Source organism: Tiliqua scincoides, chromosome 3 (genome assembly GCF_035046505.1).
Source record: "Tiliqua scincoides isolate rTilSci1 chromosome 3, rTilSci1.hap2, whole genome shotgun sequence".
Taxonomy (NCBI): Eukaryota; Metazoa; Chordata; class Lepidosauria; order Squamata; family Scincidae; genus Tiliqua; species Tiliqua scincoides.
In genome coordinates this window covers 152,149,622-152,165,143 of record NC_089823.1, presented here as the reverse complement: position 1 = coordinate 152,165,143, position 15,522 = coordinate 152,149,622, and the positions used below count along the sequence as shown (strand labels likewise).

The window sequence follows — 15,522 nt, the reverse complement described above, 5'->3', positions numbered from 1 at the left end:
CACTCTTCGCAGCCTTTCCTGAGAAAGTTCACCTCTTTGACTCCTGAACATGTTTGTTAAAGCACACATTGGGTAATGGTTGGGCACCAAGCAAGTGCTTTCTCCTTACTTTACACAGGATCCCGACACAAGAATGGAATCATTCATGAGCAACAATAGCAACAGATGCAGAGAGATGAGAGTATAACAGCAAGAGGGAGTCATGAATATGGTCACAGAGATGACAGGGAGGGATGTGAATTCACAGTTCTCAGTAAGGTCATTGCATGGGACCTACACCAACCTGGGTATGGGCTGGTCATACTGTTATGATGGTTCCCAATAGTATCACGGGTACAACCTAACCTTTCCATGCTTGTTAACTAGTGTCAATTATCAGCTTCGGCCCAAGAAGCATACATTCCATTGTTAAGTTTGAAATCAGCAGGCAGTGAAAACTGTATGCCAACCAAGAGCTTGTATAATGCCCACACTTCTTCTTCAGAAATAAATATTAATTAAATTTCATTATGAACATTTTAATCAGTCTTTTGGAAATACAAAATAAAAAGAATACAAAGAGAGAACACAAAGAGAGATCCTCAAACCAATTTCTTTAAGAATTCTAAAGCTTAGGGACTGCAGGTAAGAGATCTTTTCGCTTGCTTTTTCTGTGTTCAGGGAAACAATTATTGTGACTCATTTACACAATAGGAGGGATATCCACAGGAAAATGACCAATGCATACCTTGTGAATATACATATATGCAGACCATATGTCTATATGTATTATAACTTAAAGATGAAAGAACTCATCCTCAACATTCACAGTGATTTTGAAATTTGAAGTTAGGATTATAGATTTCCTTGCTGTGAATATTTGCAAACAAATAGTTCACAGTTACCAAATATGCTGTATTTACTCACTGGTGAGCCAGCCTTTCCAGTCTCCCCCTTTTCTCCTTTTGCTCCTGTAGCTCCCATGAAGCCAATTTCTCCCTTCATTCCTGGAGGTCCATCATTTCCAGGAGGTCCTTTGGGACCAGGGGGCCCCACCTCTCCTGGTCTACCTCGTTGCCCCTACAAAAATTATTTTGAATATAACATTGCCACACCAATTTACCAGTGTCCATGGGACTAATTTTTCTTTTCTTTTTTTAATGATAGTCTGCTAATATATACTCTGGAGTAGCTTCTCCAACATCAGTGAAATTCATTGCAATTCATTAAAAGACTACATGCAGTAAAATAATATTAACAACCCAATTCTATCCCCATTTATGGCAGCGGATCTTGTGAGCTGCCATGAAGCCTGGTCTGTGCTGGGAGTGGGTCATGAGTGGAGAGAAGGGAGAGCAGGTGGAGAGGAGGGACCAGTTCAGGGGAGGGAGGAGGTGGATCCCAGTGGCAGTGACTTGTGTTGGGACTCTATTTCCGATTTTTCAGTCTGCCCAGGCCCCTTACTCTCCTTGGACTTGTGCCAGTTACATAGCTGGCTTAAGTCTGAGGTAGCCCATAGGCCACCAGAACGCCTACCGTGGGGTAAGTAAAAAAGTTTTTACTTAACCCTCATTGGCCTTCTGGTTCCCCCCCCCCCACATGTTATGCAGTATGCATAATATGGTGCAGCTGCATGGTATAGCAAGGCAGGGGATAGGATTGGGCTGTTAATTAACAGCCCAAACCTGAGCTGCCTGGAGCTCCTAGGTCTGGCAGCTCCACGGCGGGTTCCCACCAGATCCTGCATCTCCCGTGCTACCGCGGGAGGCTCCTCGGGAGAAGGGGACATTCGTCCCCTTCCCCCGAGTAAGGGAAGCAGCTCAGCAATGGGGTTACTCACTTTAGCGGCGACCTTCTGGTCACCGCTAAAGTAAAGGCGCTCGTGTAGGGCGAGCAGCCCTGCCCAAGTGCCTTGGATCCTGCGGAGCTTGGCTCTGCGGATCCGCCTCTCCCCGACACGCCTCCCCCATGCCCCCCGGCCACGCCTCCACCTCCCCGGAACGCCTCCCCCACTCTCCTGGCCACGCCCCACCTCCCGCAGAGACCACCGAGCTGCGGAACCCGGGTGCCCACTGCGCACCAGCCCAGCTCCGGCCGGTGCTGGGCTAGCTCCGGTGGGAGCCCGGCAGTAAGCCCCGCAAACGTGCCTTATGGCACGTTTGCGACTGTGGTCCGCGGCGCAGAGCCACATTGCGGACCACAGGATCGAACTCTAACACCATAGTGCTTCCATTCCAATCACGTTTACTTGAAAGTTGGAACAATTTTTTGAACAATACTTTCCAGGTAGTGGTTTAGGATCATGCTTAAATCTAATCAGATTTAAGTGTGCCTAATTTTTTTTTGACTGTGGCCAGTGTAACTTCTTCAGAAACTTGTATATTATAGTCAGCTACAGTTTTATTTAACACTTTCCAACAGTCAGTGGAATGCTGGATTATCCTCTACTTAGAAATGAGTACTGCAGAAAAGAAATCATGCAAACTATCTTAAAACAAGCCAATATTTCAACCATTTGTTTACATTCGAACTGTGAAGAAGCCACCTTGGGTGGGTGGAGGGTCTCATCAGGAGAAGGGCAATGGGAACTGGGGAAGGTAAGGGAACAGAGGCATTGTGGGAAAGAGGAAAGCAGTAGAAAGAGGGAATGAATGAAAGGATTCTTTTCTGTCCCAATGTGCATGGTTCTGCATGTATAACGCATGTAGCTAGGGAAAGCAAAACAAGTTTCTTTTCCTTCTAACCCAAGCCAACAATAATATGCATGTATGTTGATATACATGTGAGTGGATAGAGCAGGTGGCAAAGGACCACCTTCTCCCATGAACCAGGATAGTCTTCAGAGGCACTTACACATATTCCTTGCCTCTGCATAGGAGGTTAGTAACTATCTGTGGTAGTACTCCAAAGCAGAAACTCTCCCTAAGCATGGGTGCCTGATGTTTTTGTTGCTCTTTTTTAGGCATCATCAGAAGTGTATCCTATTCTCCAGGGTTTGAAGTGGTATTTAGGATCCTCTTACTGGTTTTTGCTTCTATTTCTACTTTGCTGTTCGTTTACTATTTAATTTTTTTTTAATAACATGTTTTTGTGGATTTGCTTTGCAAAAATGCCATGAAGACATATGTTGAAAGGCAGGGTATCAATCTCATAAATAAGTTAATAAGGGGAATTTTCCTCCTTGCCCTCCCACTTCACCAAATCTGTGTGTGAGTGTGAACTGAGTGTGAACATGAGCCTGTGTGTCAAAGTGTATGTTCATGCACATGCATGTTTGTGAGAAACTGTGTGTATGTTTGCGATGGATGGAGGAAGCTTGCGTAAATCCATTTCTCTGTCCCATTCCAACCTCTCAACAATTATCATAGGGCCCTTAAAAATTGTTAGCATGAAAATATATTTAAAGCCCTCATTCTTCTGTCACTTTTGCACTGAACTGAAAAAAACCAGTCTTCCCACACTCACTCCTAAGTAAATGTGCATATGATTTATGCATGCAAAAATCACTCTGCATTTGGGAGAACCATTGTGTCAGTGACTTGTAAAGGTAGAAGCAGGTAGAGGCATGAGAAACAGATAAGTGAAGAATTTGTAATGTTGCTGACATTAATCTAACAAGGTGCTGAAGTCCTAGGCCAATCTGAGTAAAAGGCTACACAGCAAGTTCTGATATCACAAGTGACAGGCACATACTTAACAACTGCCATAGTGGATCAAGCTAACTGTATTAAGCACTTTGCAAAACAGAGCCATCAAAACCATTTTTGTTTCAGGTCAAGAGCCTTTGTTCAGGGCATCTTGCCTTCAAAAGCCTTTGTATAAAAGCTTTCAAAAGCTATTGTATAGCAATTCCAGTTTCAGGGAGAACATTTCACATCCTCTCTAATTTAAAACCGGAATTCTTCTTTTTGTCTTTTTTATGGGTCATCCAAATCAAATTCTATAAAGTCATATGACATGTTGCAGGTGTCTCCCCCTCCACCACGTTACCTTTACTCCATCATGTCCTGGAGGACCTGGCAGACCAATTTCACCCTAGAATCCAAATTTAAAAAAAAAAAATGTTAAGAGCTAATTCACCTATACAAAAATGCAATGTTACCAAATATGCAGCTAGGATACACTGACAAAAAGTGTATGGATAGAACTAATGTTCTATTGGCAGGTGAGTGTCTAGGAAAATATGACTTCTGAGGCATGCTAGGGTAAATAGGAACAGTAATCCTTAACAGGCTGATTAAATACCAAGTAAGCATTTAAAAGGTTTATTGTAAAGTTGCACATGTGATGAGATAATAAAATAATGGCATCCCCTTCTTGCACTGTCACCTCATTGTTTTACTTCTAATAGCGTGATGTATTTGTAGCAAATTTTTACCTAGAATTGCCAGGTTCCCGTTGGAAAATCCAGAATATGTTTTTAAATTTTAATTCCCTGATGCCAAGGGAGATTATGCAGATGAGGCAGATGATTATTATTAATAATATTAAGATTATTTATATACCGCTTTTCAACATTGCCAGGGTAAGAATGCCAGTGAGGAAATGTAGGCTGCTCCTTCAGCTGTGTTTTAGTGGTTATAATCTTCATCCAGGTGTTAATGGCATGTAACAATAAGGGGTAATTAAGTCCAGCCCCTAATTTTGTGGTATGTTTTTTATAAATAGCTAACACTAAGTGCTATCTATTCACACTGTAGTTATCCTAGGGAGGCTCTCTAATTTAGATTGTGAGGAACATATACAGGGTGAATAACTCCACTTGCTATGTAATACGATAACATACTAATTCTTAGCAGACTTGGAACACACTCCAATGTTACATATTTTTTTGAGTTTTATTATACCCTAAACATATGCCAAAATCCTTTGCATGAAATCTACCAGAATTAAAACTGCATATGCATGGTCCAAAGACTTTGCAGAGAAGTGCAGGAGTTGCTTCTGTGGGCTGCCATCTTTAATATCAATCAGTCCCTGAGTCCATCTGCAGCTCCTTCTGCCTCAACCCCATCTCACCTAGCATATTGCATATTTTTTATTATTTAAAATTGTCAGTTGCTTTGAGAGACTGTCTTGGCTAAAAAGTAAGGTAAAACCCAACAAACAAAGAAATGTTGATTTTTATTATTCACAAGGGTTGTCTTACCTTCTGTCCAGGTAGCCCTGGTGGCCCTGCAACACCTGGTAGTCCTGGAGGTCCCTGGAGAAAGAAAAATTCATGTTAAAATAAAATACCCTATTTTCTTTTAAAAACATTTTAACTTTCCTTATTCAGCGTGCATAAGAACTGTTTCCTATAAACAATTAATTGTATAAAATGGTCTTTTAAAAACTGTGATGCACTATCCTATCTATAGCGAACTCAAGTGTCACAACTAATTATTTGGCAGTCCAGAGTAAATACCAAACATTTGCTAAGAAAATAAGAGAGGTGGCATGGCGTGTTTGCTACCTAGAGTGCTGGACTTAGAATAGGGACAGTTCTAACTCTTATTCAGTCATGAAGCTCATGGAATGATGTTGGGCCCATTTCTACTTCTTTTTCTTTCTCAGCCTAACCTCACAGAGATTTTGTGGGGATAAAACATTTTTGTTTCACCAGGCCTTTACATGGTGTTTTGTTTTGCTCCTTTACTCTGGTCCAAATATCCATCCCCCAATTGTTTTTATGGTTTAAAATGTTTTTTATTTATTGTTTATCTAATGTATGCTTATTAATTGATGGAACTCTGTAAGCTGCCTTGGGCATTCGTTTCAACATGGGAAAGGCAGGATATAAAATTTTTAAATAAATAAAATGAGGGCAACTGTGCATACCATGCTGAGCTATTTGGAGAATGGCTGCATGTGTGAAACTGCAATAAAATCAAGTAAACACACTCAAAACTACACTTACATCTTACCCGTGTGTAAAACTGACATGAATAATTTAAAGAAGTTTCAGTTGAGAATGCTATTCTGTTGTCATTGCACTGTGTTGTTATACTGTTACTTTCCTCAAGCTTTCGGGAATCAGAAATCAAAACAAAGGATAATTCCATTTTACACATCAGTGTGCCAACCCATTGGAAAGTAAAACTTCAGAGGGTGACTTTTAAAAGTGTGATTATGGACTTTAGGTTAGTGTGGTGCAAAACCTAGAGTAAATTGGCTCACCTGTTTTATTATGCCCTTTTTATCTAGCTTAAATTGGAATGGAGTTATATTTATATCCCACCTTTCTTCTGCGATGGAATTCAAAGCAACATATCTAGAGTTCCCAGGCAATCCTCCCATCCAGGGACTGAGCAGACTCAGGCCTGCACAGCTTGAAATACATTGCTATGTGCCCTCAGATTATAATAACCTGGAACCACAATGCATACAGGGAAAAAGTTGGACTCACCATGAGGGCCAAGGTTCGTATTTCCTGGAAAAAATAAATTAAAGTTCCTTTTAGAGGTAGTATACCTATTTCTTTTCCTTTCGACATGATGCCTTAAAAGAAGAAATCAAAATCAGTGTGAAATATAAGGTTCTCTGTTTTCTCTGGTGGGGAGAACCTTACAATTTTATAAAATCATCATAATCTATAAACAATTGTACAGGTTGAGCAGGCATTATAGGTGTACCAAAGTAAGTATTCAGGCTGATACCATGAAATCCAAAACCACCTCTTTGCAGACGAATCAAACTTCTTTGCAGCTATACTCATGCACATAACCCCAAACTCAAATAGGGCAGGCCTACAGTCCCCTACCACCTTGAGTGCATATGACATAAGCTAAGTTCCAATATGGTTTTAGACAAAGAACAGCCAAATTGTCTATTGGTGCACACTGTCTCCACCAAACTTCTGACCATACCAAACCCTCCTTCTCCACTTGCTCAGCAAGATAGATACAGAATTTACTTGAGCTCTTATGGTAATAAATCAATGCATATAAAATAGAATTTAGCTACATAGGATTCCCAATGTGTTATGAGGAAGATATCTCATAATACATAATAAAATAATACACTTCATAACAAAAAATAAATACATTTTACACTATAAAGTGTGCATACATTTTCTTGAGATGCCCTGTGCACATGTGTGTGCTCCAACTGCGTTCTTGCTGTAGGAGACGTTCCAGAGCTCTGCTCTCCCCCATTTTGCCTCAGTTACAAATCTGGCCATACTGTTTGGTACACCAACATTGCTCATTTGTGTTGTTGATATAAGAATCCTAAGTTTTTAATTTATAGATAATTTTTCTACATGGTTATGACTCACCTATGAACAGAGGAAGATGGCAGATCTTTGAGCACAACCTCCAACTGAAAAACTAGCAACCTTGCATGTGATCAGTTCCCTTCTCATGCCCCAATGCTGAGATTGGAATTGCAGTACATATAAAAATGATGTCTAATTAATTCTCCATTTATGTACTTATAGTGGTTAGCAGCCAGTTACTCTTGGCAGAGAAAATCATAAGAAAACAATAAACAAAAAGGTCTTGTGCACCAACATTACACATGGCATCTAGGTTATATGTGTCAGTATCTTACCTGCTGTAAAGCTTCATTGATATTGCCATTGTAATCCACCATTTCATTCTTTCCTGGTTCCCCCTTGGGACCCTGAATAAAACACACAAGCAGTTAGAACCTGCAGTTTCTGCCTAGATCAGAGATGTCTGGAAGACAGTTTCTCTAACAAAAACCTGATAAGCTTAGCACAGGACATTAAAAACCAGCACAGGGACATTTTTCATATTCTTCCGATATCCTAGGATGATCAAATCAGTGCTTGCACAGATAGCGTTCCCAGGGAACAATATCAGCTGAAATAAAAGTGTACGCAACTATATTTGGGATGTATCTCTTAATATTAGTATGTTGTTTCCACTACTACTTTCATATGCAAACCATTTCTGCAGTGCAATCTGGATATAGATTAGTTATAAGTACGGAGGAAAGGATGTGGTAGTTCAAGGAAACAAGATCTACAGGTTGTCAACAATGATACTATTTCCTAATGTAATAACGTCATTAACATAGACCCCAATCAAAGAATAAAGCAACACTCACCCTTGGACCAATTGGCCCACGTTCCCCAGGGGCTCCAGGTTCTCCCTGTAATATAGGTACTATAGAGTCAGTGTGATTTTTCCCAGTCTCATACAGATTATCACATCTGTAGTTTATGCTGGCTGACTACAGGAAACACACAATGAATGTTCATAACCAAGACTGGATTCTCCTAGTTCCTGTTTTTCACATGTTTTTTGCATGTTTTACTATTATCATGTAATAACTGGCTTACTTTAAATTTTTGTCATGTGCTGGAGTTATGCCTCCCTGTAATCAATTTTTCAACTCATACAACAATATTCATAAATGGCTGGGAAAATGTGCACTTCCACATTAATTAGTTGGCTTGGTGTGAGACAATGGTTTGTGCTACCCTTTGAGGGGAATACTACAAACCTCTGTGCTTAACCAGGAGAAGCTTACTAATCTCAAAAGCTGAGCTGACTGATATTTCCAAAACTGGAATTAATGCAAATCTGTTCTATGAAGCAACTGCTAAAAAGAGTTTGCTTGGAAATTCCTTAATTCAGGTACAAAGGTCATCCATAGCCACTTAGGTAAAGGCAGTTTAACTATTGAACTTAGGGATGACAATAGCAGGTTTTATTTGTCTCTTGGAAGTGCGATCCCATCAGTGTTTAAGAATGCTGTGAGGGTGTTCTTCACAGTGCAATTATAACAGCACAAAAAATAACAGCTAACTCATTATGGAATATTCTTCACTAGGTATAAGTGGACTTAAAACGTAAAGATAAATTTACTTACCTTTAGTCCTGGAGGCCCAGGTAATCCCGGTGGTCCAGGTTCACCTTTTCCTCCTCCAAGTGCATTGCTACAATCTCCCTTTTCTCCCTAGATACACAAAAGGATGAGCAATGGTCAAATGATTCTTATTCCTGTATCTTTCCCTAATGTGGCCTTATAATGGATGTGGGGTGGGGTTAGACAGAAAGACACAATGAGGAAGTTTTGCTGGGAACATCCCTAGTCAATTGACATATAGGAGAAAATGTTAATAATGGACCCAATCCTATCCAATTTTTAGCGCTGGAGCAGCTGTGCCAGTGGGGTACACACTGCATCCTGTGCTGGGGAAGCAGTCACAAAGGAATTCTCAAGGTATGTGAACATTTGTTCCCTTATCTTGGGACTGCATTGTGGCTACACCAGTGCTGGAAAGTTGGATAGGATCGGGCCCAATGAGTCTTGTGACTCATTGTGGCTAAAGACCACAGCCTAGCATATACATAAAGGCCTCAAAATCAGGGAAGAATTAAGTTCCACAATAGCTACTGTAAATCTGTGGTGAAAATTCCTGTATCTCCCCCTCCTCTTTCCTCAGATGAACTAGTGTAATGCTTCCCAAACATTTTAGCCCACTACCCACTTCATTGGCTGAATTGGCCTGGTAGCACCCTAGAATGCCTGTGGTAACCAGGCAGCATCCCAGAATGCCTTGTAGTATCATAGCTGGTGCTGACCCACAACTTTTTCACGACCCACCAAAAACTGGCTCACAACCCACTGGTGGGTCGAGACTCTCAGTTTGGGAACTGCTGAACTAGTGAACTCTTTAGGATTACCACCATTAGAAGTCAGCACGTCTACTGTTTAGAGATTAAGCTTCTTCATTCAGAAGGCATCAGTTTAGTATGCCCTCCTTTTGGAACTGACATGAGCTCAGACTGGAAACCCCTGCCCACCTGATAGGAGTCCAAAGTCAGGCAAAGCTGCTCAGGCAACCATGACTTGATAAGGCAGAACAGTGATATCATTCAATAAAGTGTACATAAAGTTAAGCAGAAAGATGCTGTTGGCACTTGACCCTCACTGACTGGGTGACCAAGACTATCAGGGTCAGTCTGCCATTCAGGAAGAAAGGTGCTTAGACAGATGCTTTCTGGAGTATATAAGATCACCAAGTTACGGCCTAATCCTATGCATTGGAAGTAATTCCTGTTGAGCCCAATGTGCAGGAATGCAACCTAAGTCTAGGAAGTTGCATCAGATTTGTTTATTTTTAAAGCTTGCCTTTTGCCTACTTGTACTTTGTAAGAACTGTACCTAAGTTTTCCATCACCTGTCTGTGCATACAGCTGCCTGTAGTTGCCCTTCATACCCCCTTGTCTCCCTTTGTCTTCTATCCCTGTTTTAATAAACTACCATTAACCTGCCTGATCTGGTTGGCTCAGTAGGGAAAGTGGTCTCTTTATGAACACTAGCCCTATGTTATTGCATTCATTTTTTGGGACACCTTGGGGATCTGGCTTTCCCATAATGCATATGGATGGGATGAACTCCAAGGTGAACCCCACTGATTCATCCTTAACCTTGACAGTGGGAGGGATTACCATGATCTTATCCTGAAAAAAAGAGTGAGTTGGGAGGAGGAAGGAGGGTGCATGACCCACTCCACTTGACCAACACAGGACCAGTTTTGTGATGTGTGAATCTAGTAAGCGTAAGATATAATGGAATTCAAATAGTTGATAACAGTTTACTCTAGTTCCCCCCCCCAGGCATTATCAACCACATATTCACCATTCAATCACTCTCTTGCTTCATGCCTAGTGATTCACTGGCACTGCCAATGGGCACTGCTTGCATACAGTGTTATCCTTGTGGAATGTAATTAGAGCAAAGCATGATGGCGTCATTTCCCTTATGATGTGGTTCATAGCCCAAAAACTTGAATTCATACGGAAATAATATCTATCTGTGAAATTTCTTACTGGTCTTAAAAATTTTTGAAAAAAAATTACAGGTGCATGCTCTTGGAGGTGTCTAATATGATTCAAACAATGCGTTTGTTTTTGCACTAGCAGGGAAATGATGTACCTGGTAATAATGCCCCTTTTCCTACTTGGGTAATAAAACAAACCTTCTGTCCCAAGGTTCCAAGAGGCCCAGCATCACCAGGTTTTCCTTTCTCACCCTGTTGATAAAATACAGACATGGTCAGATACTGACTACAATGATTTGTTTAATTTACTGTTGGACCAGCGGAATGATAGTAAATGTATCATAGACACAATGCAACAAACATGCTGAAAACCTTATGCAGAAGTTCAAGCCTTGCAAAACAGGTGCAACCTGCTCCTCTTCACAGGTTGATTACACAGGCCTACAGAATTGAGGGTTAGAAAAGTTTTTCCAAAACTTTATGGTGGTTTGATATGAATTTGGGGTGCTGATTGCAAAAATGGCATCTGTTTTGCCCTATCGCGTCTAGTTTTGGAGATATAGTATAGCCTCTTTCGTGACTGGTTCAAGCAGCTTCCTCATGAGGAAGCCATGGTGTAGGCTTCCTCATGTGGAAGCTGCTTGAACCATTCACTAAAGAGGCTATGCCGTGTCTCCAAAACTAGATCTCGTATTGATCTCGTAAACAATACTGCTCGTATTTAGCAGGGGAACAGCAACTGCCCCCCTTCACTCCAGCATGGTGTCTTTCCCAGTAACTGCTGCTGATGTCGCTTCTGCATTTTTTTTTAAAGTTCATGAGCCCTTTGGGGACAGGGAAACATTTATTTTTCTATGTAAACCACTTTGTGAAGTATTCCTGTTGAAAAGTTATCACAGCTAAAGTGTTGTGCCTCAAACCTTTTGCATTTATTTCATGCCTTTCAAAAAATGCTCCCCTCCCAGTCATATGGGTAAGTTTGGCCATACACAGCACACTCCACACATGTAAGTACTGTACTGGAATAAAAATCATTCTTCTATACGCATGGAAATGAGGTCAGTGGTCAGGACAATGCAGAGCAACAACCAAACCCAAGCATTTTACAATATCCTACCCTTTGCCCCCTTTTCCCTGGCAAACCTGGGGGGCCCATCTTTCCTGCAACTCCACGTTCTCCCTTTTTGGGGGTAAGAAAAGAGAAAAAAGGATGATGCCTAATACATATGGTTGGTGGTCACCGAGCACAGCATAATAACTGAATCATATCTCCCAATAGGAATGAATTAATGGAAAATATCCATGAATAGGATATTCCTAATAGAAATATCATCTCAACAAGCAGGAGGCACTCAGAGTTTGTTTTGCAACATGAACAAATCAGAAGGAATGAAGCAAGATGGCAGTCAGATGAGTCACTGTATTTGCTCTGGCAAAAATTGTGTTGACAGCTTGCTGGCTGATTACCATGAATGGGTTTATCACGAGAGTTGAATCTTATAACTATGTCTGAATACAGTTCAAGATTTGAATGTTAATATTCCTTCATGGCTATGGATGGTCCCCTAAATAAGTAATTCACCTGCAGAGATGGGCTCTAAGAGAAGTGCTTGGCAGATTGTGTGAAAACAATGGAAGTTGATTGTTAGATGAGGTAGCTGGAAGTTCTTGCTGGGGTTAAGGGGAACTAAAAAAGTCACCCAAATTGTGCTCTGAGGAATCCTCTGCCCTGAAGGAGTGCCTGTTTGCCTCTTGTCATGCTTTGGTTGTACATTTCTAAATACTATACTGTAAAACCATTATGAGATAAACACCATAAGTCTTCAGTGCACTCTCCTCCTAAGGAAATGAAATATGGTAGCACTGCCCTTGGAATTTCTCATCGGTTAGGAATGCAGCAAGTACATAACACTGAGCAAACTGTGGCATGTATCTGCATTGCACATGCATCATACATTTGAAGCAGACAACAGAAACACGAGAAATGTCTTTGGACAGGCAGAAGGGAAGCCGGTATTGCAAAAGGCACAACTTGTGCTGTTCCTGCAACCTTGTTAGGTCTTTTTCAGTCATTATCATTAAATTGTGGACACTGTGCTGTTGTCACCTAGATAGCAATGCTCTAATACTCAAATTGTGGAGGATTGTTGCTTATCAGTAACTTGGGTTAGTGGTACTGATAAAGTATTTTATTTTTACCTCAGTGTGTGCAACTACCACCTGCTCTCCTCCCCCTCACAGCCACTCACTGCCTTTGTGGAAAGGAAGAGGAGGTAGAGGAAGAGGAACTGTGGTTTAAATGTGAGCCATTTTGAGGGTTTCTGAGCAGGGTGCTCTAGAAATTGAGATGTTTCCATTCCTGAAGCAGCTCTAGGAATGCAGAGTTCCAGAACAACTAAGTGAGGGACTCTGCATTCACAGTGCATTCCTAGAGCACTCTGCTCTAATGCAAAATGTGGAATGCCAGCTCCGGCACTAGTCCTGGAAGGTAAGCCTGTTCCCTTCAGTTTCTGACCTTTAACTGCTTTACAAAGCTCCTTTGGCATTGCTGAGGGAACTCTAGAAGGAAGGGTTTGATGTGCCTCTGGAACCTCAGAAACAGCCTGAGTTCTGCAAAACTAAATTAGCCATGTTCATTTTAGTTATTACATTAATTAAAACTAAAAAGAAAATGAACAAAATTTACAGTCCAATCCTAACTAATAACAATGCAGTTGCACTGGTACGGCTTCCACTGTGTCCCTCAGGGGATTTTTGGCTGCTGGAGGTCTCCTCGGGGTAGGGTAAAATTTTTCCCCTTGCTCTGAGTAAGCCCCAGCAGCCACTATGGATCAACTTGGACCAGCATCAACTCAATCATTGGTGCGAATACATGTTGGCCTGGGAAGGGGGCTGGGATTTGGCACGCACTGCTGCCGCCAAACCCACCCCTCCCAGGCCCGATTCACTCTGTCCCCCACCACTATCACTACCTCATTCTGTGCACCCTCCGCCCTGCTCAACCCCCCTGCACTGTTTTAACTAGGCTGGCAGATCTTCAGTCATCGGCTCTGGCTTCCCTGACAGTGGGCCTGCAGTGCACACTGACAGAAGATGCTTTGCAACTGCTGTAAAGCAGCCTCTGCCAGAACAATGCTATTTACACTCGTGGCCGCAGGGGATAGGGTTTACTCTTAGTTTTAGTTTATTGCCTCACAATTGCATGCAATAAGACTGTAACATAAAATTATGTGATAATTTAAGCACCAGGCTGACACTGGGGACCAGTCTCTATAAAAGCTGTTATAAATAAAGTGTTTTTTGCTTTGAGCTCCTGTCTACTACTAATTCTATATGCCAGTGTTTCTCAAACTGTAAGTCAGGACCCACTAGGTGGGTCACGAGCCAATTTCAGGTGGCTCCCCATTCATTTTGATACATGCAGAACTTAGGCTCAGTTGACTGCTGTAACTTGGCCTGGTAGGTTCGTAGCTGTGCCTTTCATGAGCCAATAGACAACCTGTCTGAGTCTGTCTGAGCCAATAGTTACAAAGTTTTGTCTGAGCCAGTGGGCTCACTGTTGAGGAAAGTGAACTGCATATGACTTTGTAACAAGCCCTTGAGAGTTGGAAGACCAAATGGAAAACTGCTGCATTGGAGAGACAGAAGGAGGACTGGGAGGGACTGAACAGGAGCCTTGAGTGTGTGTGGAAAAAGGCTGCAGTACCATCAAAATAAAGGTAGAGGGCTGCTGTTTGCAGAGCCACTGAGTCTATAAAAGGGGCTGCACCAGCACAGAAAGCTCAAAGACCATCACGGAAGAGCTGCCGAGAGGAGTTTCAAGACTGGGCTCTGCCGAATGAGAGACCAAGCCACAGAGCTGCTGTGAGGAGCTTTGGGGAGTGTCTGCAGAGAAGGAGCAAGCTGCAGAGATCTCCAGGAAGAGAAGCTGCAAGGAGCAAGCTGGGAGAGACCAAGCTGCAGAGCAGAGCTGAAACCTGAGCTCTGAGGGGGAGCTGCTGAAAGGAGCCCCTGGGAGAGCCTCTGAGAACCAGAGAAGGGAACAGCCACCCAGCCTTTGCCTGGCTTGCCTCAAGCCTGCCTGCCTCAGGGAATTGGGAATTTGGAACAAGGTCATTTTGATTTGTTTGGTTCAGGTTCCATTCCTCCTAATAAAAAGCCTTAAACTTAGCTTGGTGTCAGTGGTCTCTTTTGATCCTGTACAACAATTTCAATAATTTTTTTTAATGTATTAGACTTGATGCTACCATGGTATGTGACTGCATTTTGGAAAATGTTACATACCTGTGTTTTTAACAAGCTGCTATGTATATTCTTTTAACAATGATAGTAAATGGAACTTACTCCTGGGCAAGTGTGGGTAGGATTGCAGCTGTTAGAAACAGCCTACGCATGTTAAAAAATTTTCCTGCTTGACATTGTCACTTCTGGTCATGGCATCACTTCTGATGGGTCCCAACAGATTCTCATTCTAAAAAGTGGGTCCTGGTGCTAAATTTGTTATATGCAGATTGGTAGAATCTGATAGATTTTTTCCCCTTTACTGTTTACTTTCCAAATCACATTCCCATTCCAAAGTTACTCACTTTTAATTTTGTCTCTGCATTTCATTTCTTTTTCCTTAGCTTTATTCAGATGTTTTGTTTTGATGGCTATTTATTATTTTCATTTTAACCTTCTCTCTCACAGCACAATCCTGTGTATATTTACTCAGAAGTTTCAATGAATTCAATGGGACTTAACTTAAGAAAATGTGCATAGAATTGCAGCCAGGCATGCCAGACCTAATCAATGCTAGCGCA

General features: G+C 41.7%; 1 protein-coding gene across 1 annotated transcript in view; it reads right to left on the bottom strand.

Annotated features, from left to right (window-relative positions):
* Window positions 1-15,522, bottom strand: part of COL13A1 (collagen type XIII alpha 1 chain) — a 132,526-nt gene that overhangs the window by 43,789 nt on the left and 73,215 nt on the right. Inside the window, exons 20-28 of the mRNA XM_066621401.1 lie at window positions 11,838-11,900; window positions 10,919-10,972; window positions 8,803-8,889; window positions 8,035-8,079; window positions 7,513-7,584; window positions 6,368-6,391; window positions 5,129-5,182; window positions 3,970-4,014; window positions 907-1,059 (exon numbers count right to left, since the gene is read on the bottom strand). Of these exons, the coding sequence (XP_066477498.1) occupies window positions 907-1,059; window positions 3,970-4,014; window positions 5,129-5,182; window positions 6,368-6,391; window positions 7,513-7,584; window positions 8,035-8,079; window positions 8,803-8,889; window positions 10,919-10,972; window positions 11,838-11,900 (597 nt within the window). The remainder of the gene's footprint in view (window positions 1-906; window positions 1,060-3,969; window positions 4,015-5,128; window positions 5,183-6,367; window positions 6,392-7,512; window positions 7,585-8,034; window positions 8,080-8,802; window positions 8,890-10,918; window positions 10,973-11,837; window positions 11,901-15,522) is intronic.